Source organism: Mirounga leonina, unplaced genomic scaffold (genome assembly GCF_011800145.1).
Source record: "Mirounga leonina isolate KUSES-001 unplaced genomic scaffold, KU_Mleo_1.0 Mir_99, whole genome shotgun sequence".
Lineage (NCBI taxonomy): Eukaryota > Metazoa > Chordata > Mammalia > Carnivora > Phocidae > Mirounga > Mirounga leonina.
This window is the reverse complement of record NW_023270971.1, coordinates 2,557,138-2,583,746: the sequence shown is the minus strand read 5'-3', so window position 1 is coordinate 2,583,746 and position 26,609 is coordinate 2,557,138. Positions and strand designations below refer to the sequence as shown.

Here is a 26,609-nt window from a genome sequence, read left to right as displayed (position 1 = left end):
ATTCCACCTCCAGCAAAGACATTTGGGAACCACGACAACAGGCCCCTCCCCCAGAAGATCAGCAAGAACAGCCAGCCAAGACCAAGTTTACCGATCAGCGAGAATGGCAGAACTCCAGCGCTAGGGGAATACAGCACATAGAATTCATGGCTTTTTACCATGATTCTTTAGTCTTTCAAAGTTAATTTTTTTTAACTGTCTTTTTAAAAAATTTTTCTTTCTCCCTTTTTCAACCAACATCTTATCAATCCCTTTTTTAAAAAAATATTTTTTATTTTTCATTTTTAGAGTCATATTCTCTCCCTTCATAGTAGTTACCCTTATTTTTGGTATATATATATATATATATATATGAAGGGGGGGAAATCGGAGGGGTGTACGAACCATGAGAGACAATGGACTCTGAAAAACAAACTGAGGGTTCTAGAGGGGAAGGAGTTGGGAGGATGGGTTAGCCGGTGATGGGTATTAAAGAGGGCACGTTCTGCATGGAGCACTGGGTGTTACATGCAAACAATGAATCATGGAACACCACATCAAAACTAAGGATGTAATGTGTGATGATTAACATAACATAATAATAAAAAAATAAATAAAATATAAAATAAAAAATAAAACACAGCCAGTGCCAATTAAAACTAAGAAAACAAAAACAAAACTATAGGCCCATATCCCTGATGAACATAGATACAAAAATCCTCCACAAAAAATATTAGCAAATTGCATACAATAATATGTTAAAACAATCATTCCTCATAATCAGGTAGGATTTATTCCAGGGACCGAAGAATGCTTCAATATTTGCAAATCAATCAATGTTCTACACCACACCAACAAAATGAAGGGTAAAAATCATGATCATCTTAATAGATGCAGAAAAAGCATGTGACAAGATTCAACCTCAATTTATGATAAAAACTCTCAACAAAGTGGGGGTAGATGGAATATACCTCAACATGATAAAGGCCATATGTGAAAAACCCACAGCTGACATCATACTCAATGGTGAAAAACAGAGCTTTCCCTCTGAGCTCAGGAATAGGATAAGGATGTTCACTAATCATTTTTATTCAACATAATACTGCAAGTCCTAGCCACAGCAATCAGACACAAAGAAGAAATAGAGGCATCCATGTTGGTAAAGAAGAAATTAAACTGTCATGATTTACAGACAACATGATACGATATATATACTATATATAGAAAAATCCTAAAGACTACACCAAAAACTTACTGGGAGTAATAAACAAATTTAGTAAGGTGGCAGGATACAAAATTAATACCCAGAAACCAGTAGCATTTCTGTACTCTAACAATGACGTTGCAAGAGAAATGTAAAAAACAGAACAACAAGAACAACAAAAAAACCCAACACCATTTACAACTGTGCCAAAAATAAAATATCTAGGAATAAACTTAACCAAATAGGTGAAAGACCTGTACTCCGAACAGTATAAAACACCGATGAAAGAAATTGAAGATGACACAATTGAAGTTGGACTAGAATATTGTTAAAATGTCCATATTGCCCAAAGCAATTTACAGATTCAATGCAATCTCTGTCAAAATACCAAGTGTTTTTCACAAAACCAGAACAAATACTAAAACTTGCACAAAACTATAGAAGACCCTTAATAGCCAAAGCAATCTTAAGAATGAAGCTGGATATATCACAGCTCCAGGTTTTAAGATATACTACAAAGCTGTAGTAATCAAAACACTGTGGTACTGGCACAAAAACAGACACATAGATCAAAGGAATAGAGACTCCAGAAATAAACCCATGATTATATGGTCAGTTGATCTATGATAAAGGATGCAAGAATATACAATGGGGAGAAGACAGTCTTTTAAATTAATAGTGCTGGGATTACTGGACAGCTACATGCTATAGAATGAAACTAGACCACTTTCTAACACGAAACACAAAAATAAACTCAAAACGGACTAAAGACATATATGTGAGACCTGAAACCATAAAAATCCTGTAAGAGGACACAGGCAGTAATTTCTCTGACATCAGCAATAGCAACATTTTTCTAGCTAGGTCTCCTGAGGCAAGGAAAACAAAAGCAAAAATAAACTATTGAGACTACACCAAAGTAAAAGGCTTCTGCACAGGGCACCTGGGTGGCTCAGTGGTTAAGTATCTGCCTTTGGCTCAGGTCATGATCCCGGGGTTCTAGGATCAAGCCTTGCTTTGGGCTCCCTGCTAAGTGGGGAGCCTGCTTCTCCCTCTGCCCCTTTCCCCTACTTGTGCTCTCTCTCAAATAAAATCTTAAAAAAATAAAACTAAAAGGCTTCTGCCCAGCAAAGGTTTGAAACCACTGACAAAACAAAAAGACAACCTACTGAATGGGAGAAGATACTTACAAATGATAGATCCAATAAGGGGTTAATATTCAAAATATATGAAGAACTTATACCACACCAAAAAACCAAACAATCCAATTAAAAAAATGGGCAGAGGACCTGAATAGACATTTTTCCAAAGAAAACATACAGATGGCCGACACATGGGAAGATGCTCAACATCACTCATCAGAGAAATACAAATCAAAACCACAATGAGATATCACCTGACAACAATTAGAATGGTTAAAATCAAAATGACAAGAAATAGCAAGTGTTGGCAAGGATGTGGAGAAAAAGGAATCCTTGTGCACTGTTGGTAGGAATGTAAATTGGTATAGCCACTGTGGAAAACAATGCAGTTTCCTCAAAAAATTAAATATAGAAATACCATATGATCCAATAATTTCACTATTGGGTATTTACGCAAAGAAAGCAAAAACACTAATTTGAAAAGATATATGCACCCTGTGTTTATTGCAGCATTATTTACAATAGCCAAGATATGGGGACAACCTGAGTGTCCATCAATAGACAAATGGATAAGGAAAATTTGTACACACACAGACACACAAATATTACACAACTATAAAAAAGGAGGAAATCGTGCCATTTGAGATAACATAGAACTAGAGGGTATTATGCAAAGTGAAATAGGTCAGTCAGAGAAAGAAATATTGCATGATTCCACTCATAAGTGGTCTCTAAAAAAAAAATGAAGCAAATGAATAAACAAAAAGCAGAAGCAGACCTATAAATACAGAGAACAAACTGGTGGTTGCCAGAGCCAGTGGGGGGGGGGGGGGCCCTAGAGTGTCAGGCGAAATAGGTGAAGGGGAGAGGGAGATACAGGCTTCCAGTTGTGTCATGAGTAAGTCACAGGAATAATAAAAAAAAAAATTACAGCATAAGAAATACTGTGAATGAATTGATGATGTAAAGGGACAGATGGTAGCTATAATTGTGAATGAACATAGCATGATGTATAAACTTGTCAAATCACCTTGTTGTATACCTGAAACTAATGTAACATTGTGGGTCAACTATACTAAAAAAAAAAAAAGACTGTTTATGTCACATTATAAAAAATAATTCTGCCCAAAGACTTTTTTTTTTTTTTCTTCTAGATTTTGAAATCAGGAATGGAAATATTTCATGACTTCACAAGAAAGTGATGCTTCTCAACCATGAAACTAGGTCAGTGTTGATTCTTCTCTATAATAATTTTACGGAAATCACTTTGTAACTGAGATTGACAAATTATTAGGAGATCTTCTCATCTTCAACAACTAATGATAATTCAGAATATTTGAGAAGTAACAAACATTTAAGAAACTAGGGATTTGTTAAATTTTTAAACAAGTATTTATGCCCCTTCCTTACTGAATACTCAATTATACATTCTTTATATGCTTTAGAATTTTTTTAAGTTGGGGGGGGGGGAAGAGAGAGAGAGAGAGAACACACTGAGTAGGGGGTGGGAGAGGGAGAGAGAGAATCTTAAGTAGGCTCCATGCTCAGTGAGGAGCCCGACTCAAGGCTCAATCTCATGACCCTGAGATCATGACTTGAGCCAAAATCAAGAGTTGGATGCCCAACAAACTGAGTCACCCAAGCACCCCTGCTTTAGAATTGTTCTAATTGCTCCTGTTTGAGAGCTAATTTTTGCATTCATTTAAATAAATAAGGTAGGACAAACTATCACAACAGCAAAACATAATATTTACTATATTAATCAGCTACCCTTTTTTTCCCCACCCTTTCTCCAGTTTTCTAGGTCAACTTGTGTCTTTAATTTTGGTTTTCTTTTCAGCTCCGAGTTCATTATACTATGGATGTGGATTTAAAGAGCTCAGTCTAGTTAGAGGCTGCTAAGTTTCAGGTGCAAGGACTAAAATTTCCAAGAGCTGCATATAACTGTTATATTAAACAACAGAATTTCCTGACAAACTAATGTAAAAAGCATCCAGGATTAAGCAAAAATGTACAAAGTGCCTGGTACAATTTGTCCTTTTCACTGTAAAATGTTAATAAGATAGTTTGTTCTGTTATTATGATCTCTTTACAGTGAAGAGAATAATTGAAGGAGGTACTTGGGAAATACACAGATGTTTGTATGTGCATGCATTTCAAAAATGACAATACTTTGGATATATATTATATATATATCTTATATGTTCAAAGACCTTTCATAGAAAACGGCAGTGCAATAAACTCTTTCTCTGAAGGTTATGATTTTTAATGTGATTTTAAAAATTATAAATAATGGTTATATCCTCAAAAGGATGAAATATAAACCATACTACATATGAAAATCATTCAATAATTCTTATTCTGCAAAAATGCAGATTGACTTTTATTTACCAATACCGAAGTAAATTAAACTAAGTCAGTTTAATAATTTTTCTTACCCTTGTGATGGTAAACAGGTAGACTCTTCCTTCCTCTTTCTTTAAGTCGTTCATGTACATTGGTGCACCCACCAAGAGCACATCTGTAATGGTGTCTTTATTCACATCGATGGAACACAGCACACTCCCAAAATAGGAGCCGATCTGGAATGAGAAAGCCTATTAACCTTAGGATTCCTAGGACTCCTATGCTCCTAATGTTACACTGAACTTTCATTTACTCATTCAACAAACAAAAGTCGAGTGGAACTGTCCATGGCATGATATTGGACGGGAGGGAAGTTCTCAGATGGAGTGGGACCGAGGTCCAGGTGGAGATCCAGTGAAGGAAGAGAGGTTGGCCATCTGAATGTTCAGTGCATGCCTACGTGACTACCTCTGCAGGATTCAGAAACGGGTAAGAAAGCATTCGTTCTAGGGGCACCTGAGTGGCTCAGTCGTTAAGCGTCTGCCTTCGGCTCAGGTCATGATCCCGGGGTCCTGGGATCGAGCCCCGTATCGGGCTCCCTGCTCGGCGGGAAGCCTGCTTCTCCCTCTCCCACCCTCCCTGCTTGTGTTTCTGCCCTTGCTCTCTCTCTCTGTCAAATAAATAAATAAAATCTTTAAAAAAAAAAAAAAAGCATTCGTTCTAGAACACGGTCATCGTTTTTCTCAAAATAAAAGCACCCTTCTTTAAAGTAGTAAAGAGGAGAGAAAAATATGTGACCATAGCTGGTTTGTGGGCAGGGAAGTCAAAGACTCATGTCCTCTTACTCCTGGAAAATCCATAGAGACAGGAGCATCACACTTAATCCCGGAGAAGGGAAATCTAAATGGTTGGTTTCTGACTCAAGGAAGGAAAATTTCTGTTGGTTGACAGAGATCAGGGTTGCCCATTTCAGGGGCGCCTGGGTGGCTCAGTCGGTTAAGCGTCTGCCTTCGGCTCAGGTCATGATCCCAGGGTCCTGGGATCGAGCCCCACATCGGGCTCCCTGCTCGGCGGGAGGCCTGCTTCTCCCTCTCCCACTCCCCCTGCTTGTGTTCCCTCTCTCACTGTGTCTCTCTGTCAAATAAATAAATAAAATCTTTAAAAAAAATAGTCTCCAGGGGCGCCTGGGTGTCTCAGTCGTTAAGCGTCTGCCTTCGGCTCAGGTCATGGTCCCGGGGTCCTGGGATCGAGCCCCACATCGGGATCCCTGCTCAGCGGGAAGCCTGCTTCTCCCTCTCCCCCTGCTTGTGTTCCCTCTCTCGCTATCTCTCTCTCTGTCAAATAAATAAATAAAATCTTTAAAAAAAAGAAAACTGCTTAGTAAGGAAATAGGAATCTGTCAGCTGGCCTCCGCTCCAGCAGGCCACGACTGGGAGTCATCAGCGGTTCTGACTACCAAACGGTCATGCTGAGGAGAAAGCGGTAGAAAAGAGAGTTGCTTTAATTTTAGAAACCTCAAAGCCACAGGACACCTAGACAGGCCCAGACGTAGTAGCTCAGTCTTGACAATGCTGTACTGTTCTCTTGTCATTTTTCCTCTAGATCATTGGCTCTTTTTTTTTTTTTTAATATTTTATTTATTTGACAGAGAGATAGCGAGAGCAGGAACACAAGCAGGGGGAGTGGGAGAGGGAGAAGCAGGCCTCCCGCTGAGCAGGGAGCCCGATGTGGGACTCGATCCCAGGACCCTGGGATCATGACCTGAGCCAAAGGCAGACGCCCAATGACTGAGCCACCCAGGCGCCCCCGATCATTGGCTCTTAGTAGGAGCTTCCAACAGAGCCACGGTCGGTGCCTGTCATTAGGATCAAATAAGACCCAGGTGTTATCAATCGGGGGGAGTCAAAACCTTGCAGTTGGATATAACCAAACAGCATAGGCTTTGAGGCCGCACAGGACAGGGTTTTAATGACAACTCAACCCCATGAAAGCTATTTGACCTTAGGAGGGTAAGCTCTCAGTAACCTGTTAGAAGAGGATGGTAGATCTCAGTGTTGTGAAGATTTAAGGAATATATATATATTTTTAATTTTATTTAAGTTCAATTAACATATAGTGTGTTATTAGTTTCAGAGGTAGAGGTCAGTGATTCATCCAGTTGCATATAACACCCAGTGCCCATGACATCACGTGCCCTCCTTTATGCCCATCACCCAGTTATTGATTTAAGGAATATTCAAGTAAATACAGATTACAGAACCAGCCACAGGTCGGTACTCAATAAATGCTAGTTTCCATTTCTATCAACTCCCACTCCTCCTCTGCCCCAGTCGTCCCTACAATTTCACCTGCTACACCATGGCATTTACCTGGTCACCTCGGTGAGCCTGAATAACCGTGACATTGCCATTCTCATTAACACTGTAGAGCACGATCTGGCCGGTATAATTTGCCCGAGGAGCACCAGCAACAAAATGGAGGTCTTTTTCAGTCGAAATTGCAGCCACAGAGTAACCTAGGAGAGAAGAGGTTGCAGAGTAGGTACTATTGAAATGCTCAGCCAGATAGGCTCGAAAAGTTAGTAGAGATGACCAGAGGTCCTTTTTCGTTGCACAGTGGGGGGCAGGGGAGTGTGTTAGAAGGTGGAGGACGGTCAGTAGTGTATCCTCCAGACTGAGAAGGTATTTTAATGCTGAAACACAAAGCAAGCCGCTCCGTATTGTTTACGGGTTTTTTTTTTGTTTTTTTTTTCGGTGTAACTTACTGACAAGGGGAATCCAGCAGGCAGGCAGGCAGGCACAGACGGACGGACGGACAATCCAAGACACTATGCAACTACTCTCCACCCCTACTTAGAGCTTCATCTCCAGCTTTTATGGAGCAACAGACATGGTGGTGAGGTCACAGGGTCGTTAGCTAAAGTGGTAGAATCTGTGTGCTGGAGAAGAGCTCAAGGCAGAAGGCCAAGGATGGAGTCACTGTTGTCAGCACTCGTTCCCGGGGGATGCACAGTTCCCAGTGTCCCTGGGCGCATCCCTGCGGGCTCATCTTCCTTTTCCTAAGATGAACTGCTCCTGCCCTGTGACGGAAGCACTGCCCTGCAGAGGCAGGACACCTACCTATAAACCAGGCCCTAGATTCGGGGTTGTCCCATCAGCCGCTCATGAGCTTGGCACTGAACAAGTATTTCTTGAATGGATAATTACATGAATTTAAAAGGTAATGTCACGCAGTGTAACGAACATAGGCTTTGGAATCACACCGTCCCAGGTTCGAATTCTGGATTTGCCACTTACTAAGTTATTTACCTTTGGGAAAGTTATTAACCTCTTGGGCTCTCAAAGTAAAATGGGGATAATAATACTTTCTTCAAAGGGTTGTTGGAAGGATTTTTTTTTTTCTTAAGTAGTTTCCACACCCAGCTTGGGGCCCAATGCAGGGCTTGAACTCATGACCCTGAGATCAAGACCTGAACTGAGATCAAGAGTCAGACACTCAACCAACTGGGGCACCTAGGCATCCCTGGAAAGATTAAAATGTTTATGTAGATAGATTTGCCAGCTCAGGAACTGTCCCATAGTAGGTGCTCAAAATCCGTGGCTGCTTATTATAGGAATAAAAAGACTAAGAACTCTAAAGTAATATAAGACTACCACTTAACTATATTGGCTTTTAGGAACTGTTTCCATTTTAGAGAAGCACAATCACAGCTGCTTGAACAGCCAGAAGAGATCAGCAAGTGTAATACAGTGTGTCATTAAAGTTTTAGGATAAGGCCCGATTTGCAAAGAGGCAACATAAACATGTGCAATAAATAGAATAATTAGATGACACTTCAAGGGCTTTGCTGAACAGATCCCGAGATTCGGCAAGGGGCTCGTTTTAAAAAAGGGAACTTAAATTTGCTGAGTCAAATGCTGCTATGCCTTACCTAAATACGAACTGTGATTTTTATCTTGCAGAATTTGGTCAAAGGCTTGGTTAGGAAAGATCAAATGTCCATGAGATGTCTGCTGGACAACAGTCCCGCTCCAGGCATAAGCTCCTACTGCACCCAGCATCAGAATATCCTGAAATAATTGAAAAATGAAGATCATGAGCACAAACTACCTTTAAAGCACAAGAATGCAGCGTATGCAAAACATTGAAATAAATGGTCTAGATTTAAGGAGAAAATGATGAAGTAAAATGTATATGAATGTATGCTGATATATGTCCACATTGTTCTACTATATTTTGTGCTGGAAAACCAGCCTTCCCCCAGGCCATGTTACCTTGATACATTCTGTAGATAAATCTCTACTACCCTACAGGAGGAGCACATAGCCATCTTCCAATTTCCATTCAAAGGTGTACATGGACAAATGCCGAACAGTTGTGAGCCTCCTGTCCCACATATTCATGAGTAAAGCTCAGGGTGGGATGTGAGGCATGCTTGAGAAGTAGGAAGTGCGGCTGGCAGAGGAGGAGAGGTGGGGCCCTGCTGCTATCCAGCCACATCCTCTTGGGAGGCCCTCTTCTGACCTATTCTATTTTCCAATGTTCTTCCTCTTTCCTCTTGACCCCTTCTCAAATGTTCCTCCATCATCTATATCCTAGTCCATCTATTGGAAGATAGCAGAGCTACAATGATTCATCCAGTTGCATATAACACCCTATGTTACCATAGGGTGACATTCTATCTACTTGGAGAACAGCCATGGGTCAGCACAGCACCAGGAGAGGCTGGTACACAAACCAGGACAGTATGCTCTGGACTGACTCAAAATCCAACCAGGATCGTCAAAGCTGAAAGTCATCGTAGAGGGCAGGGTTTGTCAGGATGGGATTTATTATTTTTAAGTTTTTGATCTTAGATCTCAGAAAACATCAAAGATACGGATTTTGGATTGAAAAATATAAGCCATTAAAAATAGAGCAAAAAGGAAAATGTGTCCCATTTTGAGGACAAGAGACCATGAAATTGTGTTAATGCCTGTCATAAATTTGGGACTCCACATCAGTGTGCAGGAAGGGACTTCAGGACATGTACAAAAACCTCAGGAAGTTGTGTGCGGTATTTCTGAGGGAAAAACCCATAACTTTTACGAGCATTCCTAACGATTGGTGATCCAGACGAAGTCAGCACCTTTACTTCTAGAGCAAAAAACCAAGCCATTCCTGGTCCGTCCTTCTGGCAATCAAGTCCTCTGAGTTCATACTGTTCCCTAAGCTTTTCCAGTGTTGCCCATCTCTGTGTCCCCCTACTGCTCCACTGGGACCCTGAGCAGAGTTGGAACCAGAGCCTGGGGAAGTGGATGTTTATGAGAAGGAAGAACACATTTTCTGAGCTAAGAAAGCTTTCCATCTCACATGTTTCCTAACTTCTCACTTTTTTCAACTATCTTCTGTCTCTGCTTGTTGAAAAGAGATACTCGGCACCTCAGAATTCAAGAGTGGCAGTGATGACAGGAGTTTGTGTTTTGTGTTTCGTTTTTTTAAAGATTTATTTATTTATTTGAGTGAGGGAGTGTGTATGCAAGAGCTGGGGGAGGGGAAGAGAGAGAGAGAGAGAGAATCTCAAGCAGACATGCCACTGAGCATGGGGTGGGCTCAATCCTAAGACCCTGGGATCATGACCTGAGCTAAAATCAGGAGTCACTTAACCAACTGAGCCACCCAGGTGCCCCAAGAGTTTGTGTTTTTAAATAAACTTTTCCAGTAGTTAATTGATTTAAAGGAAATTCCTGCAACGATAATCCCTTGAGTTAATATAGTGCCTGTCCCTTGGAGTACTCATACACATTGCATATTACCATTTTTTTCCATAAAAAATCCCCGTGAAACAGGGAAGGGAAGGTGTTATTATCCTTCATCTTTTAGATGACAAATCAGCAGCACAAAGAAACCGAATGACTATGACTGGGAATCAGAACTGTTGATCGCTAGATGGCTGTTTTTTCCACTCTCTATATAAAGCTACTGTGCCCCAAAGTGTTCAGCCAAATGACAGCATGGCCGGAAGTTATCTGATATACACACGTTCTGAGGAGAGTAATCTGCGCTGATTCCCACTTGTGACATTTCCATCTGGAAGTTGTCTCCTCCTTGAACAGTACCTGGGAGATGGTAATTTCAAGAATTATATCACTGTCAGTTTTTAAATCAAATTTTCAAACACACATGCATGCGCATACACACACGAACACATGTGCACATGCACATATATGGACACACACACACACATACCCCCACAGTGTTCTGATGTTCGCTCAAAAATATAGAGCTGGCAAATTCTGGGAGGGAGAAATCACTAAGGAAGTGTTCTAACAACAACCCACAAGACTTCCAAGGTAGTGTTTGAAATTGATGTTAATCTTGATCATGCATTAATGCACTTACTGGTATGCTTATGATGCTCCTGATATCAAAAACACTCAACATACGGGATGAGGTAAAATAAAACCTGAAGTGATGGCCTTTTTTAATAATTATTATTACTAGCTAAAAAACTAACTGAATTTTTAGCTTTTAAATATTGGTACTAGTAAGTGTACACACATCTTAGATGCAGTTGGAAGAGCCAGGCAGTTGATGTGTAATGAAGACCAAACAGATATTTATTTGGGTTAGGCTTCAGGATCCAGGGTTCAAGACTGAGTAGGAATTTTACCAGTTAGGAAGTTTGTCCTCTTTCTACATATGTGCTTGCCTCTGACACTCAAACCACAGGACCTAATTAGTATTAATTTTCCATACAGTGTGGTCAAATGATTACACTTCATTAATCTTCACAAAAAGGAATAAATTCCTGGACTACCACTTGGATATAGAGAGTGATATACATAATGTATACCATACGACACAGTCACTTGTTTAGAAGATGTAATAATGTATACAGGCTGAGTAGAGATAATTTTTTTAAAGGTTTTTATTTTTAAGTAATCTCTACACCCAACATGGGGCTCGAACTCACAACTCTAAGATCAAGAGTTGCATGCTACACTGACCAAGCCAGCCAGGTGCCCCAAGATAATATTTAATAAAGTAGAGCAGTGCTTCCCCAAAATCCAAAATAGCAGATAAGGCACAAAATCATTTCTAATTAGCATTTAGGTTGCATTGTGATTATTCATGTTCAGGCAACCACAAACAAGCATAAGTCATACCATAGGTAGCCAAATAATTTTATATTATTTTATATTATCTCAAGGCACATTAGATTTTGACAATGATTTCAACAACTCAGAAGTACCATTGGATGTTTAAAGAAGCAATAATATTTTTTGGGTAGAAATCTCCAGTGGATAATCAGGAGGTGAAGAAAAGACTAAGGAATGAATACTTAATTTAAGCAGTGCCCTTGGACCAAGTTTCTGAAAGAGAACTTGACCTATAATAGGTGCTCAGTAAAATAAGCTCTTTATTGCTGAGAGTTATTTGGGTTATTTGGGTTAACCAGGAACCAGAATTTGGGGACTTTTTACCAACTGGGAAGTGTGTTCCATACAGTGAGTTCTTGAATATGTGGTATTTCTACACTGACTAGACCTTCCAAGGCCATTTAAGTAAATTATTGTAGATCTGGGAAATAACAAGTTTCCTTGAAATCTGAACTATTAAAAATCTTCACTATGTTTTTCTAATTTTAAAAGTATACATGTTTGTTGTAAATGAATTCAAGAATTTCAGAAATTATGTAACAGTATAAAAAGGTAAAACTTTTAGATTATAAAAACTATGCAGGGTAAAAAGGTAAAACTGTTCACAGTTATAGTAGATATTACTAAATTGTCTTCCCCCCAAAGCTATACAATTTATAATCTTATCAATAGTGTATGAGCTTCTTTGCTTCCCCATAATATCTCCAAGATTATATATTACTATCTTTTAGGCACAAAGTAACATTGATTTAATTTACAATTTAAAATAATTACTGAAATTGGGAATATTTTCTTATGTTTATCAGCCATTTGTACCTTATCTTTTATGAACAACTCACTCATGTTGTCTATTTTAATTACTGATTCATAGGAGTTCTTTTCTTTTTTTTTTTAATCTTTAAGAATATTTTATCAAAATCTTTTCTTTTACAAATGGAGAAATAAAGGTCAACAGAATCGAAATGCTTTGCTTGAAGTCCACACCAAATTGGTGTAAAACAAAACCCAGGTCACCTGTCTAGCATTAGGGCCATAGAGAAAATCATCACCATAGGAGTTCTTTTCATATAAGGTATATAAGTTAACATTAACAGAGCAAGAATACAGTAATAAAATCAAGAATTCTTGAAAAAAGTTTTTGAAAGATGTTCTTTTACCTTCAATGCTAAAAATTTGTTCTCCTAGTGTCCCAGCCTTTTCTAGTAGAGCGGCTTCATCAGACACGTTGAAAAAATATCTTTCTGTTGGAATACTGGCAATTGCTTTAATTTCTTTTATTAAATTTTTAGTATCAAGGGCGTTTCTGTTTAAGTACCCAAGAACCTTAAAAATAGAGGAAGAGGGGAAAAAAGTCATTATAGCTGTACTCCAATATCCCTACTAGCACTTTCTAGTATTTATTTCTGAACACAATAGGACCTCTGGAGAAGTAAATCCACACCCCCTTCGTCAACAGGACTGAAAATCAACAAGAAGCGAGACTGAGTGCAAATCTTTTCTATAAAGCTGTGAGCACCAAATGAGAAAGTGCAGTCTTGCGAAGTGATGTTATAAAGGAGCACTTACCCATCCACTGAAAGACAACTAAAAAGAAAATCTACTTACTGCTATGCCAAACCTCAGTATATTGTCATTGTTGCATTGATCAATCACGGCTTTCAACATTGAACCGTCATGCGATTCACCGTCAGTTACAACCACCATTACTTTGGTGGCACCCGGTCGTCCTCCAGCCGCTGCTGCATAAGCAGAATCTCTGTGGCAGATAAGATTAAAGACTCACGATCAAAAGATGAAGCTAATATGTGGACCTCTGGTTAGAAATATAAATGTGAAACTAACTTCTTTGAGCATGACCTACTGTGACTTAGAATTTCTCTCTATAGGTCTGGTGACATATTTACCTACATTCTATTTGCAGCTTATAGGGAAATATATATAAATCTTACTTGGCATTAACAATAATTTCCATAGTTTCTATGGCATGTGTGTGTGTATTTACATCAAGAATCCTTAAGATTATCTTCTGATAACAAAATTCAATTCATTAATATTAATCAACAGAGCAAAGATATTCAGTCCTATCACCAGTTTTACTCACTGGATCTGCATTTACTTTCTCAATATGAAATTGCTTTTTAAAAAGTAATAAATATACTTGGTGAAAGAATGTCAAAGCATTTGGAAAGGTATAAAATAAAAATCTGACACCAAGCCACTGTTCCAAAGGTAACCACCTTTATCTGTTTGTTTCCTTATAGAAAACATTTTATTTAGATGTATATGCGTAATCTACTCCTCAAATGTTCATGCAAATGGGGACATAGGCTAGCCAATTATTTTTCATTTTTTAAAAAGACTTTATTCATTTATCTGACAGAGAGAGAGAGGGAGAGAGAGAGAGAGCACAAGCAGGGGGAGCAGCAGAGGGAGAGGGAGAAGCAGGGTCCCTGCTGAGCAAGGAGCCTGATGCAGGACTCCATCCCAAGACCCTGGGATCATGACCTGAGCTAGGGGCAGACACTTAACCAACTGAGCCACCCAGGTGCCCCAACACAGTAATTTTTCATTTTGATGGAGATCTTTCCACATAGGCACATACAAAGCTCTCTCTTTTAAGATTTTGACTTATTTATTTGAGAGAAAGAGCAAGAGAGAGTGCACAAGTAGTGAGGTGGGAAGGGGCAGAGGGAAAGGGAGAAGCAGACTCCTGCTAAGCAGGGAGTCTGATGTTGGGCTCAATCCCAGGACCTTGAGATCATGACCTGAGTCAAAGGCAGATGCCTAACTGACTGAGCCACCTAGGTGCCTCCAAAGCTCTCCTTTTTAATGGCTGCATAATATTTCATTATTTGGGGGTAACCGTAGTTTAACCAATTCTCCATTATTGTGCATTTAGGCCATTTTGAGTTTTACAAGTAATGCTGTAATAAATGTCCTTGTGTATATATCTTGGCATACTTTTCCAAATGTATTAGTAGGATAAAATCTTAGTAGTGAAATTACTGGGACAAAAGATTTACACATTTCAAACTTTGAAAGATATTGCAAAATTGGACTCTAAAAATTTCTACCAATTTGTATTTCCATAATGTAAAAGAATGCAAGTATCTCCATCTCCTTTCCTTAACAATGAGGATTATTAAACTTTTAAATTGGGGACATTCTGATAAGTGAGAATATATAATTGTCTTAATATGTGTTTTTTTCATTATGAAGAGATAATGAATATTTTTTTTTAAAAGATTTTATTTATTTATTTGACAGAGAGAGACACAGCGAGAGAGGGAACACAAGCAGGGGGAGTGGGAGAGGGAGAAGCAGGCTCCCTGCAGAGCAGGGAGCCCAATGCGGGACTCGATCCCAAGACCCTGGGATCATGACCTGAGCTGAAGGCAGTCGCTTAACCAACTGAGCCACCCAGGCGCCCGAGATAATGAATATTTTATGTTTATTAGCCATTTGTATTTTTTCTCTATGAACTCTTGATTTTTCTTTTATCTTTGACCATTTTTCTTTGTATTGTTCATTATTTTCTAATTAGTAAGAGCTCTTTGTTAATTAAGAAAATCATCTTTTTCATATATATCACAAATATTTTCCTCAGTTCATTAATCTTTTAAATTTTAGTGGTATTACCTCTGTATATAAATTGCATATTTTGACATCAATTTTATTAGTTTTTTATGTGTATTCTTTTATATTTGACATGGTATTTTAAAAGGACCTCTTATCTCTAGACTTGTTTCTTTAACTTCCCAAGTTTCTCATAGTCCCTTAATAATTACATTTTCTTAGATTTAAATTTTGGTGCAGCTGAAATTTATTTTGATTCAAGGAGTGAGTCAGGAATTCAGCTTTATTTTGTTTCTAGATCGGTATCCAGTTGTCTAACAACTTTTTTCCTGTCTATTGGATACTCCTGTTGCACATTCTTTCTGGGGAATGCCACCCACTCCTTTGGACTACCTACCACCTGTATGATGACACCTTAAAGTCTACATCTATTTCCATTCATCTCTCCTATTTCATATTTATACATTCAATGCCTGCTGAATATTTTCACCTGAATGTGCAAGGGACACTTTAATTTCAACATGTTTAAAACTGAGAATATCATTTTATTCCCTAAAACTTTCCTACACAACAGAATGTTGAAGTGTAGAAAAATATTTCATATTTGTCACCCAGACAAATTTGAATACAGTACTCACATGAAATACCTGTTGAGTGAATTATACTCTTTATGACACATGGTAGAATTCATGTATGATTATAAGATTTCTGAGGGTAGAAACTGTGCCTCATTTGTTCTGATTAACTTCAGGTCTTGGAATAATAAATCATAACCATAGACAGTCAATGAAATAAGATTAATGGAAAATGGCAATATTTACTAAAAGAGTGTCAGAATTCTATTTGATGTTGTAAAGAAACAGACCAAGAGAAAGAAAGAAAGAAAGAAAGAAAGAAAGAAAGAAAGAAAGAAAGAAAGAAAGAAAGAAAGAAAGAAAGAAAAAAAGAAATGAAGAAAAAAAGAAATGAAGAAAAGAAAAGAGAAGAAAAGGTAATTAACTTCTGGAAGGTGTGAGTAAGAAGTTAGGTGATTCTCCTAACAATGGAAAGACTTCAATTAGCTTGGGAAATAGTGGTAAGAGCAAGATGATGGTACAGGAGAGAAAACCAAAGTTCTGAAAAGATGATAAAAGCCAAAAAGTCACATCTTAACAGACAGTGGCCATTCTTTTTGTGAGGAGATCTTACCAGGTCCCTGAGCTCCTTCCAGGGAAAAATACCACATCCATACTTCCTGCTGAAAACACAGGCCCTCTGCAGTTTGTAGCTCCTTCTAGGCCATTCTCCATGTCAACCTACTGTTCCTCTGAGTCTAGGTTACCAGGCCATAAAGGGCACTTTGCCAGTTAGCAACTGACCTATTAACTGGCCACAGCCTGTGAAATGGTGTGGCCCAAAAGAACATCTCAATAGGGACAATAGAGATTAACCAAATCAATCCACTTGTAGGAAATCCACTTTTGAGACATATAGGGAAAGTCACCAGTTGATAGAAACAGCAACTAACATATACACCCAGAAAAAAGGAGGGGCAGATACAATAGGAAATGCAGAAATAGGAAAGATAGTATACATGGTGACTGGCCAGACGTGTGCTACTAAGGAAGAACAAAAAGAATAAAGAAAACCTGCAAGTGCTTACTTTGAATGACTGAGGGGAAAGGCAGTAGCATGAATCAAAATGGAAAAGTCGTGAGCATGGGTAGGGAAAAGAATAAGGCTGGTTTAGGATGTACTGAATTTGATAAGTGAGCCAACACTCCAAATTAAACATCTCCAGCATCAGCTGGATGCCTGTGTGAATTCTGGGAGAGAGTTCAGAGCTGACCACATAGCAATGTGGTGACCTACACAGGGCTAATGGAGATGCCATGAGAGTGGAGACCATGCCTAAGAGGAAAGTGAGACAAAAAAAGAGGTCTCTGTTTAGTGAAGAAAAAATAGGAAAAGGAGCCAATGAAGAGGCAAAATTGTTGCAGAAAGTTGGCAGGGATTCTAAAAGTTGGTGATGTCATGGCAACTGGGGCTGGAAGAGCAGTGTGTGCTCATCAGCAGCAGATAGTGAGGGAAGCTAAAGAGGATGAAGTTTGAGGCAGGACCACTGGGTTGCTGGCTGATAAAGAGGCCCACGTTTACCTGGTGGCAAGCCATATGTTTCAAGGAAGTGGAGGGAGGGAGTAAAGACAATTTTTCAAGGAGTATGGTAGTAGAAGGAAGAAATGCACAACACAAGGACAAAGGCAGGAAGTGGGTTTAAGGGAAGGTGAAGTTATTTTTCTCATTTATTTTTTAAGAATAGGAGAATCTTTAGCATTTTTGTAAAGGTACGTGATTAAAACAGAGTGAAGATGAACGCAGGAGTGCTGAGAAAATAGAGAAACTGAGCTAAAAATTAAGAGCGTTGCATAGTTGTAACATTCACATTGCCCTGGGTTGTAATAAGCATAGTGAACCCATTCCATTTAATTCAGACTCCTAGGTCATTAACATTTAAGATTCTATGACCCTTCTTAATATGCATGAAGTGCTCCATTAGCTCAAGTCGTTTGTGGCCTTGATAAATATTAACAAATAATTGCAGATCGCTCCATTTCCTACTTAATCTAAGGTCTTTTAATGTCATTTCATCTACTTCATATACAATCTTTATTTTATTTTTTTTAAAGATTTTATTTATTTATTTGACAGAGAGAGAGACAGCGAGAGAGGGAACACAAGCAGGGGAGTGGGAGAGGAAGAAGCAGGCTTCCCGCGGAGCAGGGAGCCTAATGCGGGGCTTGATCCCAGGATCCTGGGATCATGACCCGAGCCGAAGGCAGACGCTTAACGACTGAGCCATCCAGGCGTCCCGCATATACAATCTTTAAAAAAATCATGGAATATCTTTTAAAAGTCCTAGAAATCAAAGATTTTAAAATTTCATTTCCTATTGCCTTTTCAAAGTGTTCAAGTGACAGAACGTTTGAACTTTTCTTCTTTATTACTTCTAATTTAAGTGTTAAGTACCAGGTACATTATTTTTGTCTTTTTTTTTTTGGTCTTTCTTATTTATAAGCACTTCTATTTTATCAAAATATTGGGCTATTAGCATCATAACTTACTTTGCATATTGAATTGCTTTGAATGTATTTGTGAGGTCTCCCCCATACTGGTATGTCTGGGATGTTGCTTCAATCATTTCAGCTTTGGTTTTGAAAGTGTTCAGGTTAAATACAACTCTTGGATTGTTGGCATACTGAATTAACCCCACCTTCAAGAAAGCAGAAGTTCATTAAAGGCTTGTCATTAAGTTATAAATAATTTCTAATTAACCAATATAATCAAAATCAAAAGTGCATCTGGATGTGGGCTGATAGTATAAGGGAATCATTTCCAATTTTGTTCTTAAGAATAGTTATTTTTCTTCCAATAGAATGACTTCTTTGTTAGAGGCTGTCAGGAAAAAGCAGCAGTACTTGTTGATAAGCAAGATGAGGTCCTATCTGGTATAATTTGGTTCTCAAGAGTAACAGTTACATATTTTCAACTATAATAGTTATAGATTATCTAGTAATAGATTTTAAAGCACTGTCTTGTAATATTTTAATATGGATAAATATTAGAATAAAGTTCATTAACAAGAAGATTAAATGATATAAATTTTCTAATTAACAATGGATATGAGCTAGTAAACAATTATAAGCAGTCATAGATGGAAGATAACAGCTCATCAATTGAGAATATTTGCATATTAAACAAAGAATTAGATTTGAATACAAAAAACCCAAAACAAAACAGTGAGCTAATCAACACAGTCAATTTATTGTTCTGGATTTCCTCTAATCACAGACTTCAGCATTTTTGGAAGAAACCTGCTATATGAGCATGTGGGCAAGAAGTTTCTGGCCTTCAGAGAAGATGCCATTAGGGAGAGTCTTATTTGAAAGACCTGAGAGAGAGAACAACTTCTGAACAAGATTCTGGGGCACATATCCTAATCCTTTAGATCAAGAAGGCCAAACACTTCTATTAACATCCTGGTTCTCAGCACTGAAATCATCCTCTATGCCTAGGAGTTGGGGGCTTTCAGAACAAGAAGTGGCAATAGGAGATTAGTGGTAAAAAGGTCTCTAAAATAGAGGTCAGTCTGTAAGGAAGGTGGAAGGTGCAAGGCCTGGATTTCTGAGTTCAATCAGCTACTTTTGCTAGGAAGCAATCAAGTAGGCATTAGGAAGATGTGAAAAACATGATATTGCTGGAGCCTTCTCCTTAGGATAGGATGTAAGACTTGAGAGAGAGGATGGGTCAAAAATAACTCTAAGGATTTAAAAGTCTAAAATGAGAGGAAGATGTTAGTAACTCCCATGACAGCCCCAGAACTTCGGTGTGAGAAAGGGGAGTGATGCATAGAAGACTCAAAGAAATGTAGTATATTAGGACTTACAGAAAGGTCAAATTTAGATTGGAAGAAAAAGAGACTTTGTAAAGCACCTCTAGAGATGAAAAAGATGTATTAGGGTAGGAAGACAAGAAGAGGAAGGCCTTAAATTCCTTGCGAGAGACTATGAAATAGAGTAAATCTTGTAATGGGGGTAATCCATTTAGAGACAGATAAAATAAGCAGATACTTAGGAACACTTCTCTTATGATGGGCCTTAAGATGGTGCTATACAGAAATCAGTGCTATACCTAGTCTTTTTAAAAAAGATTTTATTTATTTGAGAGAGAGAGAGAGAGAGAGAGAGAGAGCACGAGCTGGGGGAGGGGCAGAGGGAGAGGGACAAGGAGACTCTCTGCTGAGCATGGAGCCTGCCATGGGGCTTGATGTGGGGCTTGATCCCAGGACCCTGAGATCATGACCTGAGCTCAAGTCAGACACTTAACTGACTGAGCCACCCACGTGCCCCTACACATAGTCTTATTCACAGAAGTTTCACACAGTGAAACCTCCAAAGTTTCAGTGGACATTAGTGTCCTTTAGGTATTGAAAAGCAATGTCAATGGGGAAAACATACAATAATATTTTGTAATACTGTACAGGAAAGCAGAAAATCAAATTTCAATATAGCTAACTGCAAAACATTTAGGGGGAAATGTTCCAACAATTGTTACTAGATGTTGGACACTAAGGCCTCAGATGACAGGAACAACCCAAAAACATACACTGGTAACTGTGAACTGGTTCCTGTTGATGTTGGTTCTACAACCAGAATAAGCCATGAAATGGCAAATCCAATAAAAAAGAAAGAAAAAAGACCCAAAACTTTAACAATAAATGCTATTTGGTTTTTGGAAAGTGAGAAGCTTCTGTTCCTGAGTTTTGGATGCCTATCTCAAGAAGACAGAAAAGCAAATTAAAGACTCATTAAAACACAGGCAGCTACACAAAATTATTTAAAAGAAGTGTCCTGTGTAAAAAAGGAAGGATAGACTAAAATATGATAAAAGACTAAAAAATAATGAAAGATAGGATTATACTGTCTATGGACTTCTTTATAAAAAAATTCCAGAATTCAAGGACAATTGTTTTACCAGCAAACAATAAAAAGAAATTATTAGTCCAAGTGGCTGTCAAGAAAGAATACATACAGGATTTTAAAATGTATTAATAAATTCATGAGTTATAGGAGGGAAAAATAAGCAACTAAAGAGGATTAAAATGCTATATCTCAGGGATGCCTGGGTGGCTCAGTCAGTTAAGCATCCGACTGTTGATTTCAGCTCAGGTCATGATCTCAGGGTCGTGAGATCGAGCCCCGAGTCAGGCTCTGTGCTGGGCGTGGAGCCTGCTTGAGATTCTCTCTCTCTCTCTCTCTCCCTATGCCCCTCCCCCCACTTCCACTCTCTCTCTCTTTCTCACACACACACACAAAATGCTCTATCCCACATCCGATGCTTGTGTCAGAAACAGAAGTCTCAAATCTCAAAAACCAGCATTGGGCAAAGGCATAGACAGAACAACTCAATGTAGTACAAGTTTCAATTAACTGTCAAGATTACCATTAAATGCATTTAATATGGGGATCTGACAAATGCAAAAATTAAGACGTCATAGCTAACAATATTTTCTCAGAAAGAAAGCTGTGGGTTAGTGTATGTATTATTCAAATCCATACCTGTGTTTTTTTGGGGCCTATATCCAGGCCTTGGACAAATTTTTCCAAAAAATTCTTTACTGCATCCCAGGGATAAATACTGTTTGATTCATCACACACAACCACAACATCTATGAGGGAAGGGCAGGCTACACAGGAAAAGATGAAAGAAACAGATTTCCATAGGTAATTCAGTCTTCACACACATATGCAAATGGAACAAAGTAAAATGGACTTGAGGAGTTGGGTGGCACTTGATAAATCCCACCTTCCCCCTTCATGTAAGGCATTGCTCAGACCCTCTGCACATTCATCACTTACTCTGAACTGCAGGTGCAAAGCTGGTCAAGAGCTGAAAATCGGGACTGACGTCAGAACAAACCCCAGTTGTGTAATATTGACTTCCACACTGCTGTGCCCACAGGGGCCCACACGTCTTCAGAGAAATGAGAGCAATGACAAAACATGGAAAACATGAGTCCTCTACGTCTCCATTGGTAAAACTCAGAGATCATTTCTATGATTTTACCAGATACTAGGAATTGTCAACTCTTGTAACGAACTAACAGATCAAAAAAAAGCCTCTGAGAGAAAGTGTCTCAGAAAGAAAGAGCAACCAGAAGTAAGGGAGAAAGAAGGTGGCCGCTGGGCTGGGAGGCAGGTCTTGATGGTGCAGGGAGAAGCCCCTCTGGTCACCCCCCAAGCTAGAGAAAGCGGGTGCTTTCCTTCCTCTTCGGTCTCTCAGTTACCTGGGCCTCAGGGGCTGAATCTGTAAACGAGGATAATCATACCTATTATCTTTTAAGGTTGTTGTAAAGATTAAGTGGGTCTATAGATATAAAACATTTAGAACAGTGCAGGGTAAATAGCAAAATGCTACATAATTGTAAGCCAGCTTCATTGCTATTATTATTCTTGAACAAAGATTATACCACTCACTTATACTACTATGCTCTCTGTCTACTACCTCTTATTCTATTCAGCAGAAACCATAGGCCCACAAGCCCCAGGGCCAGGCAGGAACCTAGGAGTGTTCTGGGCTGGTATAGACGCCATGATGAATGAAGAACCCAGGGGCAGCCACCATGGCTCTTGCCCATTGCCAGCCTTGCCAGATCTTTCCAATTTTCAAGGAGGGCCTGAGAGGACAAATTCTTTGTGAAAATTCAATTAAAAAAACCCCCAAAAAACTCTATGGGCTCAACAAACACAATGATGTTCATGAACTGCCAGTTTCTGACTTTGTTCTAAAGTATTTATTTGAGGACTTCTGATCCCCCTTTTTCTACTACATAAAACCTTAGGTCATCCAAACTACCACTTGTCTCCCTGCCCACACCAGACATACTACAATTCTTCATAGTCCCGTCAACCCAGCCTCAAATCTCTCTTTTTCAGCAGCCCTTGAATGCCAAGAACTCCTGCTTCAGTTGTGATTAAATCACACAGAAAACGTCACATTAAATAATATTAAAATTGCTAGATGTAAAAGGACAAAAATGGGAAAGAGAAGTCTAGACAAGATCTTAAAGAGCACCTACAAAGTTTAACATTAGGTAAAGCTGTGGATCAATTATTAAAGCTTAACAAAAAAGTGTGAACTTGCAAAAAGCAATTGGAAGAATAAAAGGGAATTTATTTGATCCAGTAATTGTTGGTTGCTCGAAGGAAAAGCAGCTGTGGTCATATTTCGTGCTCAATGAATAAGCCATAGTTCTTCCTCCTATAAAACTGGTTCATTTTGCCAGTTAGTTAAGGGACAATCACAATTGACGGCTTTGGTTAGTTTACCAAATAACAGATACCAATTATTGATTCCTATATCCCCATCCCCAATCGTTTTTTTTTAAATCACCTTGAAAAACAGTAACTCATGAAATATTCAAGATCTTTTTTTTTTGTTTTAAAAGCAATGGAAAACAGCATTTAGAAGTTGAAATTAGAATATGCCAATTGTTAATGCCAGAACTACATTCCTGCTTTAAGCCCAGAACTTAAGAAGTTTAAAAAAAAAAATGTGATGATTGTCAGTCTTTTCCACATAATTCTTAAGAGTATCTTAAGATTTTGACCTTTTAGGTATGTAAAGGAAGCTTTGGCTTTTTTTTTCTTTCTTTTTTTCCTCTCTCTCTCTCCCTCCCTCCCCCTTTGCGCCTTCTCTGCTTGCTACATTGATTGTTAAATTAATCTCTTAAATTCTCTAGCAGTTTTAAATTACTTTACCTGAAGTTACACATTAAAAATTTTGAAGTACAACCTGTAATCCCTATATCTCAATATGTTCCTCTTCCTGAATTTATTCAACCTTAAAAACAAACAAGCAAACAAAAAAAAAAAAAAAAAAAAGAGGAAAGCAACGCTATTATAAAGACTTTGGGATATCATAAACTGTGAAGATTCATTGCAATATTCATTTTGCTTTGAATTACACATATTATAAGCAATACCTGATATCTGAATACCATGTCTGAATACTAGTATCTATTAGTAAAAGTAGAAAGACATTGTTAAAAATTGATTATATTTTTAGAATAATTTAGTTATTATACACATAGGCTTTTAAGTTAGCATGTCAATCGTATAGACATAACTAATGTAAAGTTAAATTAAGCATTCTATGGCTATTTTAACAGGGCGATATAACTAGGATCATCTATGAGCTGGTGGGAATGTCTAATAAAATTGGGTTTTTATTTGCCTTAAAATTTTTTTTGGTATGTGATGGTTTTCATTTTTTAATATAGTCAGATATTTTCAACAATTTCCTATATTATTTCTCCTGTTAGTTCTAAGCTCAGAAATTTTTCCGTCTTTCAGAAAATTTCCATTTTCTTCCAGTTTTTAATATTAACTCTTTAATTCACTTGAAAGCATATTTGAATATACAAGTTATTAACCAATTAATTGTCCCCAGACCGCTTGTTAAAGAAGGTATTTTTTTCTCACTGATTTGTGATTCTTTCCTCAGCATTCTAGAAACTAAATGAGAGTAAACACTAATATGAAATAAGAAGAGACCAAGCCATGACTTAGATGATATCAGATTTACCAACAGTTACAGCAAAGGATTAAAGACAGAAATACTCTTCAGCTTTGAAATCCACTCTCTGAATTAGCAGTACCTATCTTGAATGTTCCTACGGGAAGGAGAAATGAGACCTGGAATTCTGCTATTATCAACAAATGCTAAGAGTACTTTCCAAGGGCAAAGAATCGGTGTTCCTTGTGTTGCTTTTCTCTAAGACATTCTGTGGCAATGCTTTTGCTGAATATCTTAAGAAGTCTATACATCAACAGATGGGCATTTCATGTTGTATATCCACAATGGATGATTTATCCAAAAGCAAACTCTAATATTTAAGTGTCAAGATTTGATTTGATAGGTGGGATGGTGAGAAGACACTAACTTCATACTTTCTTGAAATAGATGGGAATTTGAAAGGTAAACACTCACGAGAAATCCTCCAGTGCCCATGTTCCTTGTGAGAGTCAAGCCAAGGCTCATGTTGGTTTTCATTTCAGTAACATTGGGAATGCTTGTGGCACCTTTCAAAGGGAAAAATATTTTAAAAAGTGAATAAATCTTCACCATTTATTTAAACTTGTTTAAAAAAAGACCCCCACACTGATGCTTATGTGTAGCATTGAATTTGGTGTCATATATCCAGGTACTCACATTACATAATCACATGTAAAGAAAGGAGGCCTTCAGTGATCTGGTAGCTTGTACACTTAAATGAGTGAGGTTACAGAATGTCAGATATTAGGGGGTAGTGTCTGTAAAGGGCATGACTTACAGGCATTTAAATTTAAATTTTTTAAAAACAAAATGCTGGCCAAACAATACAAACCTGAGGACACTATTTGGTCTACAATTTGCCAACCTACTCTTTTCAAGGTCACAACAGCTCCATCTAATGTTTTATTATGGATCAGAAAAAAAAAAATCCTTAAAGTGTTATAAAAAAATGCATACAGTAGAAGCTGGCCCAAAACATTAATGACTGAATTTTAAAAGGAAATCATGAGACTAGCCATGTAAAATAGTAAATACAAACAATTACGAAGTATTCTAAATAGTGACAATTTTTTTTTATTAGAATGCAACAGAGTGTTTCTCAGCATCTCTAAAAGCAACACTAGTATTGACAGGTCTATACCTAATGGTTTGTTTTGAGGAGGGAAAGAGGTATGGTTAGACTTAGATATCTATAAATAATCAGCAAAATAATCCTGAACATTGATGGAAACTGGTCCACAGTCTGGGGGTAGATGGTCCAAGAGGCAGCACATTTCTCATGTATCTTATTAAATCAGGTCTTTAAGCTGTGTTGGAAATTTGGATACAATTGGACCCCATATGACTAAAGATAATAAAGGCAAAAAAGTTGTCTATGTTTCTTCAAGACAGACTATGATTGATTTTGTTATTTTTTTAAATTAGAGTTACATCAAATGAGATCTTGTTATTTGTAAAAAGTCATATTGCTAATTACTACTTACTTTCCAAATTTAGCTTTTCACATGTAGCATTGGACAGATCAACAGGACATTTATACACATCTCCCATTCGGTTCTCAGGAAAGCCACTCCAAGGTGAACCAACTAGTAACCTAGAAATAGGAATTATTTTTCATTAGATATAAAATGTTAGTATAGTTTCTTAAAGTTTAAAACTGACCACAAAACAATGAAAAAATCCCCCACATTTAATTTCAATCTTAATAAGAAAATAGTTCATATTTGTTCAGTTATAATTTGTTCTTTTTCCTTTTCTCTTAGCTGATCAAGATTCTTAATGAATATTTGCATACAGTATAGAAATATAATGCAGGTCACAAATGTGATCTGCATATGTAATTTAAAATTTTCTAGTAGTCACATTAATACAATAAAAAGCAAAGCTGAAATTCACTTAAATAATATATTTTATCTAACTTGATATACCAAACTAGTATGCAATCATTAAAAATAAAAATTATTAATGAGCTATATGACATTCTTTTTTCCATACTAAGTCTTTGAAATTCAGTGTGTTTTATACTCAGAGCACAAATCAGTATGGAGAAGTAACATTTCAAGGGCTCAGTAGCCACATGAGGCTAGCAGCTGCCTTATTGGTCAGCACAACTTTAAAGAATGAAAC

At 37.9% G+C, this 26,609-nt stretch overlaps 1 protein-coding gene across 1 annotated transcript in view; it reads right to left on the bottom strand.

Moving 5' to 3' along the window:
- Nucleotides 1-26,609, bottom strand: part of LOC118006810 (integrin alpha-2) — a 101,826-nt gene that overhangs the window by 33,467 nt on the left and 41,750 nt on the right. The window contains exons 3-13 of the mRNA XM_034999611.1: nt 25,967-26,076; nt 24,918-25,009; nt 21,785-21,899; nt 21,485-21,612; nt 18,491-18,639; nt 13,419-13,569; nt 12,971-13,136; nt 10,693-10,769; nt 8,603-8,741; nt 7,041-7,186; nt 4,764-4,907 (exon numbers count right to left, since the gene is read on the bottom strand). Of these exons, the coding sequence (XP_034855502.1) occupies nt 4,764-4,907; nt 7,041-7,186; nt 8,603-8,741; nt 10,693-10,769; nt 12,971-13,136; nt 13,419-13,569; nt 18,491-18,639; nt 21,485-21,612; nt 21,785-21,899; nt 24,918-25,009; nt 25,967-26,076 (1,417 nt within the window). The remainder of the gene's footprint in view (nt 1-4,763; nt 4,908-7,040; nt 7,187-8,602; nt 8,742-10,692; nt 10,770-12,970; nt 13,137-13,418; nt 13,570-18,490; nt 18,640-21,484; nt 21,613-21,784; nt 21,900-24,917; nt 25,010-25,966; nt 26,077-26,609) is intronic.